Source organism: Cyanistes caeruleus, chromosome 30 (genome assembly GCF_971803275.1).
Source record: "Cyanistes caeruleus chromosome 30, bCyaCae1.hap1.1, whole genome shotgun sequence".
Classification (NCBI taxonomy): domain Eukaryota; kingdom Metazoa; phylum Chordata; class Aves; order Passeriformes; family Paridae; genus Cyanistes; species Cyanistes caeruleus.
The window spans coordinates 3,457,973-3,478,566 of record NC_141730.1 but is presented as its reverse complement, the minus strand read 5'-3'; the positions used below and the strand labels follow the sequence as shown (position 1 = coordinate 3,478,566).

General features: G+C 54.5%; 3 protein-coding genes and 1 long non-coding RNA gene across 5 annotated transcripts; all 4 read right to left on the bottom strand.

The window, feature by feature from the left end:
• Positions 1–433: 433 nt before the first annotated feature.
• Positions 434–2,274, bottom strand: LOC111939594 (uncharacterized). Its single transcript, XR_002869304.2, has 2 exons — positions 2,248–2,274; positions 434–965 (listed from the first exon to the last, which is right to left on the bottom strand). It is a non-coding gene; the product is annotated as an uncharacterized LOC111939594 (long non-coding RNA).
• A 3,114-nt stretch (positions 2,275–5,388) lies between these two features.
• On the bottom strand, positions 5,389–10,854 carry LOC111939496 (uncharacterized). The gene is made up of 4 exons (XM_023941769.2): positions 10,786–10,854; positions 9,182–10,294; positions 7,336–7,359; positions 5,389–6,428 (listed from the first exon to the last, which is right to left on the bottom strand). Exons 2-4 carry the CDS (start codon positions 10,277–10,279, stop codon positions 5,778–5,780), a joined length of 1,773 nt encoding a protein of 590 aa, XP_023797537.2. The 5' UTR covers positions 10,280–10,294; positions 10,786–10,854; the 3' UTR covers positions 5,389–5,777.
• A 2,507-nt stretch (positions 10,855–13,361) lies between these two features.
• On the bottom strand, positions 13,362–15,250 carry LOC111939497 (uncharacterized). The gene is made up of 2 exons (XM_086866107.1): positions 15,208–15,250; positions 13,362–14,829 (listed from the first exon to the last, which is right to left on the bottom strand). The coding sequence occupies exon 2, from the start codon at positions 14,812–14,814 to the stop codon at positions 13,543–13,545; it is 1,272 nt and encodes a 423-aa protein (XP_086722233.1). The 5' UTR covers positions 14,815–14,829; positions 15,208–15,250; the 3' UTR covers positions 13,362–13,542.
• A 1,942-nt stretch (positions 15,251–17,192) lies between these two features.
• On the bottom strand, positions 17,193–20,486 carry LOC147648861 (uncharacterized). 2 transcript variants are annotated; one of them, XM_086866106.1, is made up of 3 exons: positions 20,177–20,485; positions 17,742–18,904; positions 17,193–17,666 (listed from the first exon to the last, which is right to left on the bottom strand). In XM_086866106.1, the coding sequence occupies exons 2-3, from the start codon at positions 18,883–18,885 to the stop codon at positions 17,293–17,295; spliced, it is 1,518 nt and encodes a 505-aa protein (XP_086722232.1). In that variant the 5' UTR covers positions 18,886–18,904; positions 20,177–20,485; the 3' UTR covers positions 17,193–17,292. The 2 variants fall into 2 exon arrangements, with proteins under 2 accessions (XP_086722232.1, XP_086722231.1); XM_086866105.1 differs by having other exon boundaries at positions 17,193–18,904; positions 20,177–20,486.
• Positions 20,487–20,594: the final 108 nt, after the last annotated feature.

The window sequence follows — 20,594 nt, the reverse complement described above, 5'->3', positions numbered from 1 at the left end:
AGAAAAGACCAATCCAACCCCAAATTCTCCACTTAGAGGGGACAGAAGGGACACTGAGCAGGACGTGGTCCCTCCCCTGCTCCTGTTTATGGAGATCTGGGATTTCCAGGCTTCCCAGACGGACTCTGCTCCGTGCTCACCAGCCATGAACAAATCGCAAACCCTTCGCAAGGTGCCTGTGAGGGTGGGAGGCTCCAAGCCAAGGGCTGGGGTTACAGAGATGCTGATCTGCACCTGCAGCCCCAGACAGCTTTTGAAATCAGCCTGGCAGGTGCCCAGGGTGTGGGGACTGCAGAGCTGAGCCATCCCAGCCACTGGAATGCCACGGGAAGGGGTGGAAGCTGTGGAAAGCAGCTCCCCTTAGCCCAGACAGGCTTGGGAACGATGCCAAAGATAAGGAAAACCAGTGGAAAAACACCAGGACGCCAGCACGTTTGATGAGCTTTAGGTTTTAATATCACACCTTTGCTACTGGAGACCGGAGCAGGGAATGAAGAGATCGGAATTCCCGCGCGCGCAGGGGAAAAAAAATCCCAATTCCACCGCACTAATGCCACTCGGGGTTCTCAGGAGGAGGGAAGGGGCCGGAGGGATGAGGCAGGGCCTGTCCAAGCTCAGGGGACAGGGGACAGGAGCAGCTCCGGGCCCTTCACTTCTGCTGCTGCTGCGGCGGCCACTGCACCGGCTGCTTGATCTGCTGCTGCTGCTGCTGGCACGGAACCTGGGCCAGGGGCACCTGCCCCGTCCCGGTGGCCACCGGGCACTGCGGGGTCAGCACCACCACGGGGGTCACGTCCGGCACCGGGGTCACCTCGTGGCACACCACCCCCTCGGAGCCGTGGCAGGAGCGGTCGCTGTCGTGGCAGGAGGAGCTGCCGCCGTGGCAGGAGGAGCTCTCGGAGCTGTGGCAGCCTCTGTTCTCACGGGAGCACATTTTTGGGCTGGTCGGAGGGAAGGTTGGAAACCTGGAGGGGAGAGAAGTTTGGCGTTAGATGCGGGGAGGGCACCGTTGCCATCTCTTGCCCTGCCCAGCAGGGCCCAGCAGGATTTGCCTTTCTGCCCATCCAGTTTCCCCAGTTTGGGGCTCCATTCCCACAGTTCTGGATCAGCCTGGACCATCTGGACACCCTCATGAGTCCCCTCAGCAGCCCCGGCCTCTGTTCCTGCTGAGTTCCACGAGCTGTTTCCCTCTTCTTCCTTGAGCCATTTCCCTGTTCTTCCTTGAGCCATTTCCTGGCTATTTTTGAGCCATTTCCCTGTTCTTCCTTGAGATATTTCCCTGTTATCCTTGAGCCATTTCCCTGTTCTTCCTTGAGACATTTCCCTGTTCTTCCTTGAGCCATTTCCCTGTTCTTCCTTGAGCCATTTCCTGGCTATTTTTGAGCCATTTCCCTGTTCTTCCTTGAGCCATTTCCCTGTTATCCTTGAGTCATTTCCCTGTTCTTCCTTGGCTGCATCCCGGGATGCTTCCGGAGGAGCTCTGTGTGATGCTGGGATATCCTGCACCAATAAGAGGCATCTTGGCAAGAATCCCAAAATCTCGTAGCCTTGAGGAGCCCTGGCACAGCCAGGACTGGTGCCAGAGCCCTGGAAAAATCCACTTCCAAAGGCAGGTGCCCAAAATAAAGATAAATTCCTGAGCCTTCCCTCCTCCTCGTGTCCTCTGCTCCCTCCAGGCCCCGTTTCCTGAGCATGAGGAAAATCCTCTGTGCGCATTCCAACCCCCTTCCAAGGATTGCTGGGATTTCAGGGAGACAAAAGGCATCCGGGATGCTGAGCTGGAAGAGGATCCTGCTGCTCCTTCCTCTCACAGTTTAAATCTGCCTTCTCCTCTCTTTCCTAAATTTCTTCAAGGACGTTTTAATACTTTCAGCTCCTGAATGTTTTCCAAAGGAGCTTAGTAAAGGAGTCAGGTTTATAAATGCAATTAAAATTCCCAGCTTAACCCCAGGGGTTCTTATGGAAGATCAGCCTGCTGTCTCCCATTCATCCCCAGATCCCATCCTTTGCTTCCAGTCATTTCCAGTTTGTCCTTTGGATACTGGAAAGCATCAAAATATAACTACAGGTAATAAATTTTACTTCTCAGCGCAGGCAGCTGTAATTTTCGGGAGCACAAAGCAGCCCCAGCCACAGAGCCAAGGATTCGGCTCTCAATAACCCCAGGAAATGCCCCCAGAGCAAAGCCCAGCTGAGTGCAGGGAATTTTCATTGGAATTAAAGGTTAGCGGTGGAGCAGGGACTCACCTTGGCTGTGAAGGCTCGGGAGGAGGAGCGGAGCTGAGTGAATGAGCTGCTCTCCCCTCCAAGGACTTTTATACAGTTCCCAAGTCCCTTCCTGAAAATGCAATAACCCCCTGGGGAAAAATGACCAAGGTATTTACAAAACAGCCACACCCCTAATTACCCACCACCTTCAAAAGCTTCTTCCACCCGGTTTCTTTGATTGACTTGTCAGGTTCTGGATTGTCTTCCTCGTCTTACACAGCTTTAATTGCACCCTGCCCCTGGCGGGCTCTGAGTGAAAACCGTGTGGGCGGCTCGGCTGTCTCACCCTCACGGCGCGATGAGTTTTAGGTTGCAAAATGGATGGCAAAGGTGGTGAGTTTTGGGGTTCCTGTCCTCCCAAAACCTCTCACCTGGAGTCTGGCAGGAAGCAGAGGTCCCGGTGCCCAGCCCTCCCTGACTGGTCTTGGTAGGGCCGGGCTCTTGTGGAGAAAAACCACCATTCTCAGGTGCTCACTGTAGAAAATGGTAAATTCTTAGAAAGTCTTGGTTGGACGTCCTTGGAAAACATCTCTGAAGTAATTTTCACCCCTGAGACACCTGCAGAAACCGAGCTGAGGGTCCCCTCTCTGGCAGGGTCATTTCCCAAAGGAACAAAACCAGGAGGATGAAGTCTGTGGCCACTGTGGGAGGCTCTGGCTGGGAAGTGACCTGGCAAACCCAGCTGGTGGCACAGGCCACTCTTGGAAGTGTTGGCTTCTACCTGTGAATCCCCCCAAAAATGTTACGAGGTTTCCTCAACGTGAGGGAGAACTTCTTGCCGTGGAGGGGGGCAGAGCCCTGGAGCAGCTGCTCAGGGAGGGCCTGGAGTGTTCCCCTCTGGAGTCACTCCGAACCCTCCTGGACGTGTCCCTGTGTCACCTTCTCCAGGTGGCCCTGCTCCCCAGCTGCTCGGGGATTCTGTGATTGTGAGATCCGGGATTTTGAGATGCTGTGGTTCCACGGTTCTGTGATTCCCTACCTGTGTCCGTCTGCTTCCCGCCTAATTTCACGGCCATTCCACCATCGCTGACTCAGCCACCACCAATTTTCATCGCTGGCATTTTTCCTGGCCAGCCCCGAGATGCCCCACACAGAATTTCTCTTTGAAAATTCGCATTTTACTCAATTTTACTCTGTTTTATTTGAGGGGGTCTGGAGGGGTGATGGGAAATTGGTGCCTACGGAAGGCGCTTGCACAAACCTTGCACCCGTGAGTAAGCTGTGAGTAAAATGCTGGGTCAGAGACCACGCATCCGAGCTCCCCACGCATCCCGAGCTCCGCCGGCTCTTCCCTGGGGCGGGATGGGAGCATCTGGGTGCAGATCCCCGGGATGGCGCAACCATGGATGCAACCACGGCTTCGCAACATCCCCGGTTTCCCGTTTTCCCTCCCGTTTCCGGCCTGACCATGGAATTCCAGCAGGACTCCTGATGTGTTTTCACTCATTTTCCACCTCCACTCACGGAGCCGCGGAGGTTTTGTTGGGCAGAGATCCCCTGAAGCCGAGGGGTGGCTCCCGTTTGCTATCACTGAGACAACTCCTGGAGTTTCTATCCAGAGGCGCCAGCTGGAGACTTTCATCCAGGAGCCAGACCCGTGTTTACTGCTCAGCCCAGCTCACCAACAGCTGCAGGAGGGGGGCCTTGGTTTAACAAGCACCGACAGGTTCGGGATGAGTCCTGGCTTATCAGAGCTGGGGATGAGTCTTGGCTTATCAGAGTCGGGATTTGCGATGTGTTATCTTTGGAGTGAGTTCCTCAGAGGATGACTCGTCCCTGCCCTGTTGCACAAGGAAAGGGGAGGAAACCTCGCTGTGCCAAGGATAAAACCCAGCCTCGGACTCCTCCCAGCCTCGGGATGGAGCTGAGCTCTGGGGAGGGCGGATCAGCTCCGGCTCCTCGTCTCCAACCTCTGGATGTAAACCTGTTCGCCCTGGGTCTATTAAATATCGAAACACCCCAGCTTGGGGAGTGCCCTTTGAAAGGAGCCTCAAGAACCAGGGAAGAAGAAATGGGATTTTGAAGTGTTTCCAGTTTTCTTTCTTTTGGGAGGGACTGAAATTTTGAGGTGGTTTTCGGTCAGTTGGATAAACACAAATATTTGAAGGATCTGGGCTTGGTTTTCTGGAATTCTCTGGGAATTTGTTTGAGCACTGAGATAAACACAAATACTTGAAGGCTCTGGGCTTGGTTTTCTGGAATTCTCTGGGAATTCGTTTGAGCTTTCAGAGTTTTTTTTGCTCCCTTAATGAAGGAAGGAACCCCATGGAAATATCAATAATGCAGTGGTAGATTTTAGAAACACAAATAAAAGCAAATAAATGATAACGTGGCCTAATTTTAGAATGGAATTTAATAGGGCATCGTGACAAAATCTTGTGTAATTGTCCCCACATGATGATCTTGCAACACTTTATGAGTGAAGGATCCTGTGGCATCAAACACGGGTTTAGACCTCAGAAGATTTGGGTCTTTGGTGTTTCAAGGCAAAGTTTTCTGGATTTTGGGGTCAAAACCCCACCAGGTGGGTGAAAGCAGAATGGTAAAAAACAAACAATCTGCTTTTTTTTGTCTCACTTTTAAATGGACCCAGATCCATTGTGTTTTGGTTTTGTTGTTGGTTTTTTTTTTCCCCCTTCCTAACAACTATTTGGATGAGTCAAACAACCCCAGAGAAGAGTCCTGGAAGATTAAATGTTGGGCAAACCCCACGTCCCAACCAGCACCGGCACCGTCCTCTCCCTGTGCTTAATTTAGGGCCTGATCCTATCAAAAAATGCCAGGAGCAGGTTCTGGGGTGGGAGCCAAGGAGCTCGTTGGAGTTGCCTCATTCTACGTGCTCGGGGTTACGCCATCCTGGCAATCTCTGGGACAGGAGGCGGGAATTGCTGCCAAATAAACAACCTTTCACTCCCGAGGTCACGCTGTAAATAATAATCAGTCGGAAATCCCCCAGGAGGTTGGTGGATCTCGTTAATAAGGGGGATCTCGTAGGGTCCGGGCTCCTTGGGGTGGGAGCAGCATCTCCAGCGAGAGCCAGGTTAAGATTCCCAGAATTCTGGAGTAGTTGGGGTTGGAGGAGACCCCTGGAGATCTCCCAGACTCCACTTTCTCTCTCTGTTGAAAATGATGTATTTTTAATTGTATTCATATAAATGTTACATTCAAATTGGGTGTAAAATACATACGAAGAAGGTCCTTTGTGTTCTGGGGATTCCTTGAGGACACATTTGCATTTTGAGTGAAGGAGCCAGAAATGAAAGAAACTGTCCCAATATTGAAACCACCCACACACTGTGAGGTTTTATTTTCTGTCCCGTGATCCAAAGGAGATGGAGAAAAGAATCTTTTCCCATCACCACAGCACAAACCCCTTTTTCCAGCAGTTCTGGGGGGACTGTTGTCAGCACAGCCCCACGTGAGGAATGCGATTTAGTGGCGTGGTCAGGGGGAAATTCCATTGTGGCACATCCAGGGGCACTTTCGGGATGTGGGAAAGGCTGGGCCAGTCACTTCTTCTGGATGGGGGGCCAGTGGGTGCTCTGCTTGCACTGCTGGGTCTTGATGGTGGGGACAACCACGGGGCACTTCTGCTGCACCACCTGGGCGCATTCCCCGCCCGCAGGGCTGAGCTCTGGGCCTGGGAATGTCCCGGTTCCATATCCCCCGTAGTACCCCGACCCCTCAGCGACGCCCCCCGTGCTCAGGGTGTCCCTCAGGGGTGCGGTGTATCCATACCCAGCCCCTGCTCCCCCAGCCATTCCCAAATCCCCTCCGTGGTGGATGGATGCGCTGCCCAGGGCAGGAGCCGCGCCCTCTCCGCTGTACCCCGCTCCCCCTCCGGAGCCATAGACCGGGACCGTGCCCACCGTCACATCCCAGCCAGACGAGACCCCACAGTCCCCGCTGGCCACCACGAGGGACCCGTCGGTGTCACACGAGAAGCCCCCCGAGATGCTGAAGGGGGCTGGCGCCGGCCGGGGCGGGCAGGGCGGGGGTCTCCGGCTGTAGGTGACCGAGCCCTCCCGGCCGCAGGAGAAGGAGGCGCGGCCGTGGTGGTTGGAGAAGCTCCCGCTGCAGAAGCCGCGGTGGCTCAGGGAGATCTCCCGGCTGTAGCCCCGGTTCCGCCGGGAACATTTCCTCCGGAGACAGTGGTAAAGCTGGAAGAGGAAAGGAAAACACCCGAACTTGAAGGGTTTTGCTTCGTGCTTGCACCAAGGCTGGTGGTGTGGCCAGGAAAGCTTGGCCAGGGACTGGGGCAATTCCAGGCTTTGAAACAGAGTACTGCTGAGTTGTTAGAGAATCACGGAATTGTGGAGTGGTTTGGGTTGGGAAAGACCTTGAAACTCATCCAGTGCCACCCCCTGCCATGGCCAGGGACACCTTCTGCTAGACCAGGTTGCTCCAAGCCCCTATTCTTCAAATCCAAGGATATCTGTACTCTTCCAGGGATAGCTTTCCTCTTTCTACCTCTATTTCCAGAGCATCCCAAAGCTGAAATATATTCTGAACCCAAAACCTGAAATATAAATTCTGAAATAGATTCTTTTCCCCTCTAATAACTGCCATTCCCCCGCTCATTTTCGTGTCCACAGACACAGAGCTTCAAAAATCCCGGGGATCATCCTCGTTTCCGTTTCTCAGTTGTTGCAAGAGCGAAGGATCAAAGTTTCCACCCTGGCTCTGTTATTGCAGCCCCAAAATTCTTTTATAGAAAGTGATTGGCTCGGACACAGAGGTTCGTGGCCATCCTGAGGTCCAGCTCAGGGCTGTTATTAATTAATATCAAAAACGTGTCCTGCACATTCAAACACACAAAGGTTGTGCAGTCCCCACCGCAGATCCCATCCGGGTTTTTACCCTGCTCATCCCTCTGAATCCCGGTCTGGTGCCTTGATTTCACCTTTCTCCCCAGGATTGGACCCAGAACCGAGCAAGAACCCACCCAGATCCCGAGGATTTGTCTCAGGACGAGAGGTCCCGCTGCCAGCGCCAGCCGAGGTCTCAAATCAGCTGCATCCCGAGACTAGGAAATGATAAAATCCCAGAAAAAAACCCCAGACTTACCCTCTTCAGCCATCGGAAACACATTTAGGAGGTAAAAGTCGACTGAATGAGTTGCTTTAACAGCCTCGGGAACATTTATATGGCGTTTAACATGTATGGGAAGTGAGACACCCTCGGGAATGAGAAGGATTTATTTACCAAACTGCGATTTCAGTGTTTGCTTTGACTCCCGATCCATATCTCCCTTCACACCGCTCATTTCGCTGCTCTAATTGTTACTTCTGCCTAATGAGCCGATTCCTGTGCCCCTGCCCTGGGCTACGCAGGAATCCTCGGGCCCCCAGCCCCGGGAGAGGTGGGTGGGGATGTGGGAGTAGGAGAACGCACAAGGGGAAGAAATGCTGGCGGTGCTCTGGTGACGAGCTGAGCCCTCCCTGCTGCCTCCAGGGAAAGTGGTTTGTTTTTCACATTTGCATATGAACCAGAAGGTCTTTAGAAGTGATTGATGCCCTAAATGGGTGTTTTGCAAGAGTGCTAGAGGTGCTCTAAGGGAGTTTAAACACGGAGCTTGCGGGATGTCCCGATGCTTAAACCCAGCCGGGCTGGATTTGGCTTCAGTGAAGGATTTTGGCACCAAATCCCTCCCTTCCTTCTTTTTCATCTCCTTCCTCTGGTTTGGAAGGAGCACCTGGGCCTGCAGGGAGGCTGGAGGGGGTTGCAGATCCCGGCTGCTCCAGCCCGACCCCCCTGAGCAGCTCTGGGGTCTGCTCAGCTCTGGGGAATGTCACTTTGGGGACAGAGTCCCAGTTTTGGCCGAAACCCCGATCCCGGGCAGAAATCCGTGCGTGGGGCTGTCGGGACAGGGTGCAAAGCCTGGGAAGGGAGGGATTTGGGGCCGGGAGGAAGATTTGGAGCTTCCTGAGGGATTTGCTGCTGGTTTTATTCCCTCCTGCCTGGCCCGGGGCTGGGTTGGCTGGTTGGAAGGTGAGGCTTCCCTCTGGGTACAGATCATGGAATTCCAGAATCCCTGAGGTTGGAAAAGCCCTCCCGGACCATCGAGCTCAGCCTGTCCTCACTTCGTCATCCATCCTGGAGCCCTGAGTGCCACCTCCAGCTCTTCCTTGGGCACCTCCAGGGATGGACACTCCAAACCTCCCCGGGCAGCCCCATCCAAGGCCTGACCACCCTTCCCACGGAGAGATTCCTTCTGCTGTCCACCCCGAGCCTCCCCTGGCCCAGCCTGAGGCCGTTCCCTCACGTTTGCTGCAGGAAAGGGGAGGATGGCAAGGCCGTGGAGGTTGTCATGGTTTTATTGCCCACCTGTTGGGTCATCCCCAATCCCTGCTATTCCCAGCTGAGCCTGGTGGGCCTGGTCACGTCTCCCATCAGGTCCACAGAGGTGGTCAGTGGGTGCTGGCACCTCAGAAGACACGGCCTGCACCATGCCCAGGCACCAAAGGGTGTTGGTGCTGTGGTTCCTTTGAATTTTGGGATCTTCTGCTCCTCCCTCACAGAGCCCAGGTGGAAATGAAGGTGCAGAACCTCTGGGACAATAAACCAGGTGGCTTTGGAGCGAAACACCTCATCAGAGACATTTCTACATCCCAAGACTATGAAATGCAGGTTGATGGTGCAAGAAATTAATTAATTACCAAAATAAAAGTGCAGTTTTGAGCAATTACGACATTTATTGGCTATAAAAAGTGCCTTTGGGAAAGCAGCAGAACATTATCAAAGGCACCCCAACACCAGGAGCGCAGCAGGGGAATCCTGGAGTTCTCACACGAGGATGCAGCATCCAGGGGACAGGAGAGGACACGCTGGGAAGGACCAGGCAGCGGAGCCAGGGCTGGGACACAGAGGTGCCGTGGCAGAGGCTCAGAACCGGAGCTGCCCAGGGCTGTCACTTCTGCTGGCTGTAGGGCCAGTAGCAGCTCTGCTTGCTCTGGTGGGACACCACGCTGGGGATGACAATGGGACATTTCTGCTGGGAGGAGCCTCCGCCGCCACCTCCAGAGCTGATGATGATGGTCTGGCCTGAGGAGCCGCTGCCGTATCCTCCGCCCATCCCATAGCTGGATCCTCCACTGCAGCATCCGGAGGATCCACCACTGCCTCCACCTCCAATGATGGTCTTCCCTCCTGAAGAGCCACCACCGTACCCTCCTCCCATCCCGTATCCTGAAGATCCGCCACCACAGTACCCAGAGGAACCTCCACTGCCTCCCCCTACAATGATGCTCTTTGATCCTGAAGAGCCACCACCGTATCCTCCACCCATGCCATAGCTGGACCCTCCACTGCAGCATCCAGAGGAACCTCCACTGCCTCCATCTCCCATTATGATCTTGGTTCCTGAAGACACACCACCGTATCCTCCACCCATGCCATAGCTGGACCCTCCACCACAGTACCCAGAGGAACCTCCACTGCCTCCCCCTACAATGATGCTCTTTGATCCTGAGGATCCACCACCGTATCCTCCACCCATGCCATAGCTGGACCCTCCACCACAGTACCCAGAGGAACCTCCACTGCTTCCCCCTCCAATGATGGTCTTTGATCCTGAAGATCCACCACCATATCCTCCACCCATGCCATAGCTGGACCCTCCACTGCAGCATCCAGAGGAACCTCCACTGCTTCCACCTCCGATGATGGTCTTTGATCCTGAAGATCCACCACCGTATCCCCCTCCCATGCCATAACCTGAGCACCCTCCACTGCTTCCCCCTCCAATGATGGTCTTTGATCCTGAGGAGCCACCACCATATCCCCCTCCCATCCCGTATCCGGAGGAGCCCCCGCTGCAGCAGGATCCACCTCCTCCACCACCAGAGCTGATGATGATTTTGCTGGAGCCCCCTCCGCCCCCGCAGCAGGAGGAGCCCTGGGACTGGTAACTGGAGGAGCCGCTCCCGTGGCAACTGGAGCCCGAGCTGTGGCACCCGCTGGACTGGGAGGACATCCCATGGCAGCCTCCGGAGCTTTGTCTGGAGCACATCTTGGAGCGGTGACCCTGCAAGGAACGGAGCTGTCAGAAAGGAGAACCTTGGTGGTACAGCTGAGCCTTCCCAGCAGACAAAGAAGGAAGAGCTTCCAGGAATTGTTCCATCTGTCCCATCTTCTGTGGCCCTACAAGGATGGCAGCTTTAAACTCCCTCCCCCTGTGAGACCTGCCGTGACATCCCAGGGAGCTCCCTGCAGGTCACAACAGCTGCAGGAAGCCTCTGCGTGCAGGAAGGTTGGGAACTCTTCCCGAGGTTCACACACATGCTCTGGCACGCCTAAAAAATTGTGTGGATCCTTCTGGATGTCTCACACTGACTCAGCAACTGAAAGTTCAGCTTTCAGAGTTCCAGCTGCAACAGTCTAAGGAAGGCAGTTCCGTTGGCACCTCCAGTTGGATTTTGGTGGAGCCACCATGGCTCAAAGAACGCCCGAAAGACAAACTGGTGGAGGGACCTCCCTGCGTAAAGGTTCCAGAAGCTTCTGTATCTACGGGCTTACCTTCAGTGCTGGTGGGAACGTCGCGGTGCTCGGTGTTGGTCGAGTGAGGAGCCCTGGGATAGCTGAGCTTTTATACTGGATGTGTTGCGCTCCCGAGGGAAGTGAGACACCCTAAGGAATGCTGAGAGATTTATTGACAGAGCTTAGCCTCAGCTGCCTCCTTCCTTGACTCACTTGCAGCAGAGGTGATGCGAAAGGAGGAGCATCAGCCCCGTTCTGTACCACAGTCGCTAATTCTGGTTAATGATTCCCTTCCGGGAGCCTCGCTCCAAATTTTTGGGGCAAACGACAAATCAGGGTCTGTTTTGGGGGTTCCTCAATGTCTTTCTGATGGGCTGGAGCTTCTTGGGCGCTCAGGACAGAGTGGGGACTGAGCAGATGCCAAGCGATGGGGACTGGCGTGAGTTGGAGGCAGAGGGTGATGGAAGGACAGGGATAAAGGATGTGCTTGAGCAGAACCCCAGAGAATTTTGGAGAATTTTCTCCAGGACTGGCAAGATAGGGAGCAGGATCATGCCCATCCTGCTGGGAAAGGCCAGAGGTACCACCCCAACGGAGTTCCCTGCTTTGGGGCTGCCCAGATCTGTGTCAGAGGATGCCATGAGGGTGACAGTGACAAAAGGGACTTCTCCCTTCGGTCTTTTGCGACCCCAAGGTGGAAGCGGCTGTTGGATTTCCATGGAGGTCTGTGCTCAGCTCCAGCTTCCAGGGGTCTCAGTCTCCAGGCTGGAGTGGGGAAAACCTTGAAATACTTCTGCTTTTCGAAGTTGCACTTGAAGGCCATCAAGACCTTGCCCTTGAACTCCAGGACATTAAACACTCCGTCTACCTCAGCAGGAGCCATTTCTGAGGGTCTTCACTGGCCACCCCACCCACACCTGAGCAGAGGAGTCACCTGGATATTGTTCCCTGCTGGAGGATGACAATTTGTCAGCACAGCTGTCCCAACACCAGCTCTGTGTCACGCGTGTTTGGAGCCTGACAGCAGCATCCGCCCTCCCGGGACACTGAGTAGAGGAAGGACTAATAGGGGTTTTAGCTGTGGGGACGTGCGACAGCAGCAGCAAATCCCAGCTGTCACCATGAACGTGACTTTGAACACACACACGCGACACCCTTGGGATGGGGACAGGGCCACCAGCACCGGGGACACACGTGCAGGGGCTTCCTTCGTTCAGCTTTGGAGTCCCTCCCGTGGCTTTATCTCTGTTCTCATCTCCAGATCTGAGGTGTCACTGCTGTTCTGGCTCCCAGCTCTGATGTGTGGGTGTTGTACTCCTGAGGATCTCAACACCTTGATCCCTTCCGTGCCTTCAACCTGTAGGGACTTGCCCAGAGGGACACTCGGGATTAGCTGCTCATTGGCACAGAGGGACACCCAGGATGAGCAGCATGTCCTGACCCAGGGATGAGGAAACACCGTGGAGGTTTCTGGAAGGGTGCTGAGAGGAACTCCTGCAAACCACAGAGTGTGGAGAGCCCAGGGTTGGACCTCCTGGAAGCACTGGGCCTGGAGCACATGGATTTGTTAGCCAGAGGTGTAGGAAAAGCGTGGCTGGAAGCGCAGCTGCCGGAAGGGTTGGCCCTACCACAACCTCTCCCAGGTCAGGGAGAAATTTGGATACCTGTGTGGGGTAAAGGGAAATGGGGATGTGAAAGGCTTCGGGGCCATGTTCTCAGTTTTGTGACGCTCTGATGTCCCTGCACCCCTCGTGAAGGGCTGGCAGGTCATGGTACCTCTTCATCTCCTCACTGCAAACATCTCGGCGGGTGGTTGATATGAGAAGAGGACAAATCCCTGGCCAGATCCTACAGCACTCTCGATCCCTTTCCCACCAGATTCCCTCACACACAGTGATGCTGACAACGTGGGGTGTGACCCTGGAGAAGAACTCTCCAGAACTCTGTCAGTCGTGATCCCTCAAGAGTTTCATGGCCGATGATCCCTTTAATTCCTAATTTTGTTTCCTCCCTACCAGGTGTGTTTGTGAGATGAACAAAACCCCTCTGGGTTTAAAAAGTTTACTGGAGTCAAGACTAATCCCAGCTGTTCCAAAGAGGACTTTGGGAGTCCTTTGGGAGAGGATTTTCCCCCTTTGAGAGGAAAGCCAGCTGTCTCTGGGCTGCATCCAAAGGAGAGCGGGCAGGATGGTGAGGGAGGGGTTTTCCCCTCTGCTCTGCTCTGGTGGGATCCCACCTGGAATGCTGTGTCCAGTTCTGGTGTCCCCAACATAAGAAGGACAAGGAATAGTTGGAGCAAGTCCAGGGGAGGCCATGGAGTTGATAAAAGGATTGGAACCCCTGTGGATCCTGGCTGGGAGAGCTGGGAATGTTCAGCCTGTGGAGAACCCAGAGCCCCTCCCAGGATCTCCAGGGAAGTTGGAGAGGGACATTCCCTCAGGAACTGCAGGGACAGGACACAGGGAATGCATTCATGATGAAAGATGGGAAAATTAGGTTGGATATGGAAAAGATCTGTTGATGAGCACCTGCTCCAGGCTGGAGAACATTTCCCAGCACAATGTTTTGGATATTCTATTCATTTTTGGGAAGCAAACTGACAAAGGACAAACCAGTTGTGTCCGTGCACAGAAATCTTTATTTCCCGTCACATTTATGGCACAGAGGAGCCACCTGGGAGTTCACAGCACAGGGATGCAGCACCGAGGGAACACAAGGGACGGGGATGTGCTGGGAGCAAGCTTGGAGTGCAAAGACTCGGCTGTTCCCGATGGGAACCGGAGCTGCCCAGGGCTGTTACTTCTGCTGGCAGGGCCAGTGGGAGCTCTGCTTGGTCTGGTGGGACACCACGCTGGGGATGACAATGGGACATTTATGCTGGCTGGACTGGGAGGAGCCTCCGCCGCCACCTCCAGAGCTGATGATGATGGTCTGGCCTGAGGAGCCACCACCGGATCCTCCACCGCAGCACCCAGAGGATCCACCACCGCCTCCCCCTCCCATGATGATCTGCCCTCCTGAAGAGCCACCACCAGATCCTCCACCGCAGCATCCGGAGGAGCCTCCTCCTCCTCCACCGCCAGAGCTGATGATGATCTTCTGGGCTGATCCCCCACTGCCACCACCGGATCCTCCACCGCAGCACCCAGAGGATCCTCCACCACCTCCACCTCCCATCATGCTCTTTGAAGATCCACCACCAGATCCTCCCCCGCAGCATCCAGAGGATCCACCACCACCTCCACCTCCCATTATGATCTTCATCCCAGAGGATCCACCTCCACCTCCACCTCCCATCATACTCTTTGAAGAGCCACCACCAGATCCTCCACCGCAGCATCCGGAGGATCCACCACCGCCTCCACCTCCACCTCCCATGATGCTCTTTGAGGAGCCACCGCTGGATCCTCCACCGCAGCATCCAGAGGATCCACCACCGCCTCCACCTCCCATTATGATCTTCATCCCAGAAGATCCACCACCAGATCCTCCACCGCAGCATCCAGAGGATCCACCACCGCCTCCACCTCCCATCATGCTCTTTGAGGAGCCACCGCCAGATCCTCCACCGCAGCATCCAGAGGATCCTCCACCACCTCCCATCATGCTCTTTGAAGATCCACCACCGGATCCTCCACCGCAGCATCCAGAGGATCCTCCACCACCTCCACCTCCCATTATGATCTTCATTCCAGAAGATCCACCACCGGATCCTCCACCGCAGCATCCAGAGGATCCTCCACTACCTCCACCTCCCATCATGCTCTTTGAAGATCCACCACTGGATCCTCCACCGCAGCATCCGGAGGAACCTCCACCGCCTCCACCTCCCATCATCTTCCCTCCTGAAGAACCGCCACTGGATCCCCCTCCGCAGCATCCAGAGGAGCCTCCTCCTCCTCCGCCACCAGAGCTGATAATGATCTTCTGGGCTGATCCACCGGAGGATCCTCCACCGCAGCAGGATCCGCCTCCTCCCCCGCCGGAGGAGCCCTGGGACTGGTAACTCCCCCGGCAGCAGCAGCAGCAGCCGCAGCCGCAGCCGCACCCGCTTTGTCTGGAGCACATCTTGGAGCAGTGACCCTGCAAGGAAAAGCTTTTTACTCCAGGGCAGCCACCGATTCTCCTGAGAATTTCCCAAGGCCCGTAACCACAGTCCAGCCCAACACCACTTTCTAGTGTCCAGGATCATCTTTTAAAGATTTTATCCCTTTTATCTCTTCATCCCAAAGCCAATCCGTCTCCATCCCAATGTCTCAAAGACAACCTTCTGCAGCACGGGCTGATCCTGCTTTTGTTTGGTCTGGTGGGACCAAGGCATCCATAAGAGATTTAAATTTATCCCAGCAACTTCCCTGCCCTTCCAGCACCACCCACCAGATGTGTTTTTACCCAAACTTTTGTGTTTTGGAAGCAGGAAAGGAAGAGAAGAATCCCACCCTTGGGCAGACCTGGACTTACCCCTCTCTGCTCTGACCACGGACACCTCAGGGCAAAGCTGAGCGAATGAAGCACCCTGAGATCCACCAACTTTTATACCGTTTTTCCTGAGTGGGAAGTGAGGCATCCAAAGGAATGGTGATAGGTTTATTTACCAAACAAACTCTCCTCCTTCATCCTACTTGTCCTGACTCACTGGATGCGGACGATGCTTCTCCCGTGCATCACTTCCTCGGCTGCCCTGCATCCATGGCAGATCCCACACGTGAGCTCGGCTCCCGTGGTTGAATTCCCAGGTTGGATTCTGGGGCTCCAGCAGGATTCTGGAGGTTGTCAACCTCCACTCCAGCCAGGCGATGCCGCTGGTGACTGACACCAGAAGGGGCTGGGGAGGCTCATTTTGTTGAGTGTTACAGTTTGGAGGCACGGTGGGGGATTGGTGGGGTGTCTGTGCAGGGCCGGGAGTTGGACTTTGATGATCCTTGGGGGTCCCTTCCACCTCAGGATATTCTGTGATTCCACCATCCCGTGACTGTGGAGATTCCCAGGGGAATTCTGGTGTTTCTGGGGCACCAAAGGAATCCCCCATGGCTGTGGGAGGTTTCCCACCACAGCAGTGAAGGGTTGATGAGGATTTTTGTTTGATTCCACCACTCTGGAGAGAGCCGAGGTCAGGCAGGCCCCACCACTTCAAGCGATGGAGGTGGAGGGGTACCAGATCCAACATTCCCCCTGTGCAGCAGCACATGGATATGGACCAAAAGGATGAATTCCTGCCCGTTTTGGGGATGACATTTCTGAAGAAGAAATGGGATTTGAGGCTGTGCAGCACTCCCGCTGTCACCCTGAAAATTTCTGTAATTTAGATCCTGATTTTCCTGGTCCTGGGTCATTTTTGGGTGCAGGGATTTCTGACAGCACTGTTCCCACCCCCTTGAAGTGGGACCCCAAACTCTGGCTTTGCTCTATGCCAGCGTTTGTGCAGTTCCCAGCCACTGGAATTCTGGCACCCTCGATGACTTCCCATAATGAAATCCCAGGAAATTCAGCTATTCCAGGGGCAACACTGGCTGGAGGGGCTCATCCGGATGTGTTTGGAGGTGTTTGCCTCACTGAGGTCCCCAAGGGGGAAAGGGCAGAGGGTGGAGGGACAGGAGAAGCCGTTACAGCCGTGGGTCACTCTGGTTTCTCCTGGGACAATTCCAGGTGTCCGTCACCTCTCTCCCGTAGAACAGTTCCGAGATCTAATTCCCTTTCCGTGCTAATTACCAGAGTAGACCACATCAAAGAGATCGCCTCCCACAGGGAAACTCCCTCTGAAGACTCACACCTGGAGCTGTGTTTTAGGCCTGGGGGAATGAGGAAATCCCCAGGTTTTCCAGCCTGAGCATCCCAGCCCTTGGAAGGGGTTGAAGTCCTGGGCTTGGCCCTGATTCCACTGGGAATTCAGAGCTGGAAAAGCGTTGGACAAACCCCCTCACTTCTCTTCCACTTGTGAGAGCACCAGGAGCTTCTTCACCGCCTCCTGAAGCTTCTCTCACCCCTGTGATTGCACCCTGAAATCCTTCCTAGCAGAATTTGGTCATCTTCTCTCTCTGAACTCACTCAGAACTTTCTTGGGCATCACCAGAATTTTGGTGAGGGAGAGACACCCCAGTGATCAACTTTGTGGTACCTTCTCTGGTGGGCAAAAGTTGGCATCATCATCAAGAGACATTAAATAGTGACCTGAGAATATTTAGTGGATCCAAAATCTCTTCTACCCGCTGGGGTTTCAGAGCAGTTTTGCTCTGGAGCTTTATTGCAACAGCACTGGAATCAAAGCAGGGATGGAAATGAAGCAACAAGGGCTGGAAAATCTAACCACTCACACACGAAACTCTAGAACTGCAAGTTTTATTGTCTGGTGCAAGCACCTGAAAACTGAGGCACACAGAACGACCCTGGCTGGAATTAGGGATACACAGCACCAGAGGTTCCGGTCAGAACATTCCCAGGGGAAGGGAGAAGAGAGCAACGCAAATAATCTTCAGTTTAACAGAAGAGGAAATGTGAGGCGTCGTCATATCTTGGGCTTCCTTGGTGTCAGAGTCCTTCTGGCAGCCACTACTTGCGCTTGGTCTGTGGTGGCCAGCAGATGGGCTGGGTCTGCTGCTGCATGGACATTCCTCCAGAGCTGGAGGAACCACCTCCACCTCCGCCTCCGCCTCCGCCTCCACCACTGATGATGATGACGGGACCTTGGCCCTGGTGGCCTGAACCTCCTCCTCCTCCTCCTCCACTGCCACCTCCAATGCAGATGGGACCTTGGCCCTGGTGACCTGAGCCACCACCGCCACCTCCTCCTCCTCCACCACCACCAATGATGATGGGACCTTGGCCCTGGTGCCCTGAGCCACCACCTCCACCACCTCCTCCTCCACTGCCACCTCCAATGCAGATGGGGCCTTGACTCTGGTGACCTGAGCCACCACCGCCACCTCCTCCTCCTCCTCCTCCACCACCAATGATGATGGGACCTTGGCCCTGGTGCCCTGAGCCACCACCTCCACCACCTCCTCCACTGCCACCTCCAATGCAGATGGGACCTTGACCTTGGTGACCTGAGCCACCCCCTCCACCACCACCACCACCACCTCCACCACTAATAATGATGGGACCTTGGCCCTGGTGGCCTGAGCCACCACCTCCACCACCTCCTCCTCCTCCCTTACCACCCCCACCAATGCAGATGGGACCTTGGCTCTGCCCGGAGCTGCCGCCACCACCACCACCACCAATAATGATGGGACCTTGGCTTTGTTGACCACCACCTCCTCCTCCACCACTACTGCCACCTCCAATGCAGATGGGACCTTGGCCCTGGTGGCCTGAACCTCCTCCACCACCACCACCACCACCACCTCCTCCACTAATAATGATGGGACCTTGGCCCTGGTGCCCTGAGCCACCACCTCCACCACCTCCACCTCCCTTGCCACCCCCACCAATACAGATGGGACCTTGGCTCTGCTGCCCTGAGCCACCACCACCACCACCACCACCACCAATAATGATGGGACCTTGGCTTTGTTGGCCACCACCTCCTCCTCCTCCTCCACTGCCACCTCCAATGCAGATGGGACCTTGGCCCTGGTGGCCTGAGCCACCACCTCCTCCTCCTCCTCCTCCACCGCTGCCTCCGCCAATGATGATGATTCCTTTGCCTTCCTGGCCTGAACCTCCACCACCGCTTCCTCCACCTATGCAGATGGGCATATGGCTCTGGTGGTCAGAACCTCCTCCTCCGCCACCTCCACCCCCTCCAATAATGATGGGACCTTGGCTTTGTTGCCCTGAGCCACCACCTCCTCCTCCTCCTCCAATAATGCAGATGGATCCTTGGCTCTGCTGTCCGCCTCCTCCACCTCCTCCTCCTCCACCTCCACAGGAGGATGATGACCCGTGAGTCTGATAAATTATCCCACCACCGCTGCCACCGCCGCCGCCACCGCCGCAGCAGCCGCCTCCTCCTCCTCCTCCTCCGTGGCAGGACGATCCCTGGCTCTGCTGTCCCATGGATCCTCCTCCACCGCTGCTGTGGCAGCCGCCTCCTCCGTGGCAGCAGCAACCGCAGCCACCGCCGCCGCCACCACCGTGGCACCCTCCGGACTGCTCAGACATCCCTTGGCCGTCGCCCTTCTGCTGGTGGGAACCCATGGTCTGTGTGATGGGAGTCCTGCAAGAGAGACAAAAACCAGGCCTGAGCAATTCCAGAGGGAGGGAATGTTGTGTTACTGGGCCACCCCATCTCCTTCCAGCAGGGAATTGTCTTCTCTTCCCTTTTTGCTCCTTCCTCCACCTCTGAATGATGCAAGGATTGCCATCTAAATGAATTAATGAATTAAACCGAGAACCTGTGAAGTTTTCAGCTTCTTCCATCTACAGAACCTCCTTTTCCAGATATAACAGTCATTTTTTCTTTAATCTAGGACAGCAATCATTCCTTAACAATTCCCTCTCGGAGCGGGTGTGTCACTGCAAGAGGCACACGAGGCCATGGTGGCCCAGAATTGCCCTCATCCAAATACGGTTTGGGAATTTCAAAAACCCCTTTTGAAAGGGTTGCAATGCTCGGGGATAGGGATAAATATTCCCTGGCCGCAGGAAAGAACGCGGCTCGTCATTTGCATAACAACAACTTCATTCTACTTTGCAATTCTTCAATCCCGCCTTCAAAAGGATCTCAGTGTTTCATTTCTCCTTCAGAAGGAGAAGGAAGAGCCTGTGGAAAAGTTGTCAGCCATGCAAAAAGAAGCGGGGGGGTGGAAAAAAAAAAAAGCCCAAAACTTGAGCAGCCCCAGGGCAGCACTTGCAGGGTTTGATGTGCGCCTGTCCCCGAGGGATGCTCTGAAGTTTGAGCGCCTCTTTAGCGCTTAATCCCCACCCCAGCCACGTCCTCGTCTGCCGGCAGCAGGAATTGATGCTCCTGCGAAAGGAAGGGACCGCTCTGAAAGAAAAAGACCAGCAGGATCAGGTGTCAAAAAGGCCCGAGGTGAAAACGACTCCTCCAAGGAGTGAAGTGCCCAAAATAGACCGTTCCCCGTTCAGATAAAAGGCTGGAAAATGAGGATAGAGCCCCACTTTGTTCCTTTGTTTCCCACTCTCTGCTGGGTACTCGCGAACTCTCTTTTTCCTGCCCTTTCCCTCAAGGTTTGTGTTCCAAGAAAATCCAGTGTGTGTGTGTGTGGTGCCATTCTCTGGTGCTGGGCCCAGAGAAATCCAAGGGGTTCCGAACCCCGGATTTTCCTTGTCCCAGCTCTCTCCTTTTCCTGTGTGGTTACACGATCCCTGAATTGGTAGGAAAAACAAAAAACAACCCCAACAAAACAGCCGCAAATAAAGAGGAATTTTTGAGACCCCAAAGCCACATTTAATCCCGCATTTCCACCTTAGCATTCCAAGCCTAATCAGCCAAATTAATTTCCATCAGTAGCGTGGAATCTCTTACCGTGTCCCACGGCACGAACCAGTGGAAAGAAGTCAACGGGACTGAGGGAAGGTGGTACGGGACAACTTTTATATAGGATTTGGACCTCCTCTTGGAAAGAAACAATGATTGATTTATTTACAGCCAAGCCCAGCCCCGACTGCCCACTTACTTCGCATAATCTCGGGCTCGTCATTTCGCAGATTGCTATCTTCCTTCCTTCCTTCCACCACCTCTTTTGTTGTTGGCGGCATTAAAATTATTGGATGGCTCCACCTACTCCGAGTAAAGTGAGGAAACAGAGAAAACCAGGTGCATTTTCAGCCTAAAAAGTGATTTAATTTTACTCCCCTCTCTAGAAAAGTCCGTCATTCCAGAGAGGACACGTGAGGGTTTTGTTGTTTGGGTTTTTTTTTATGGACACGGGGAATTTATTTCT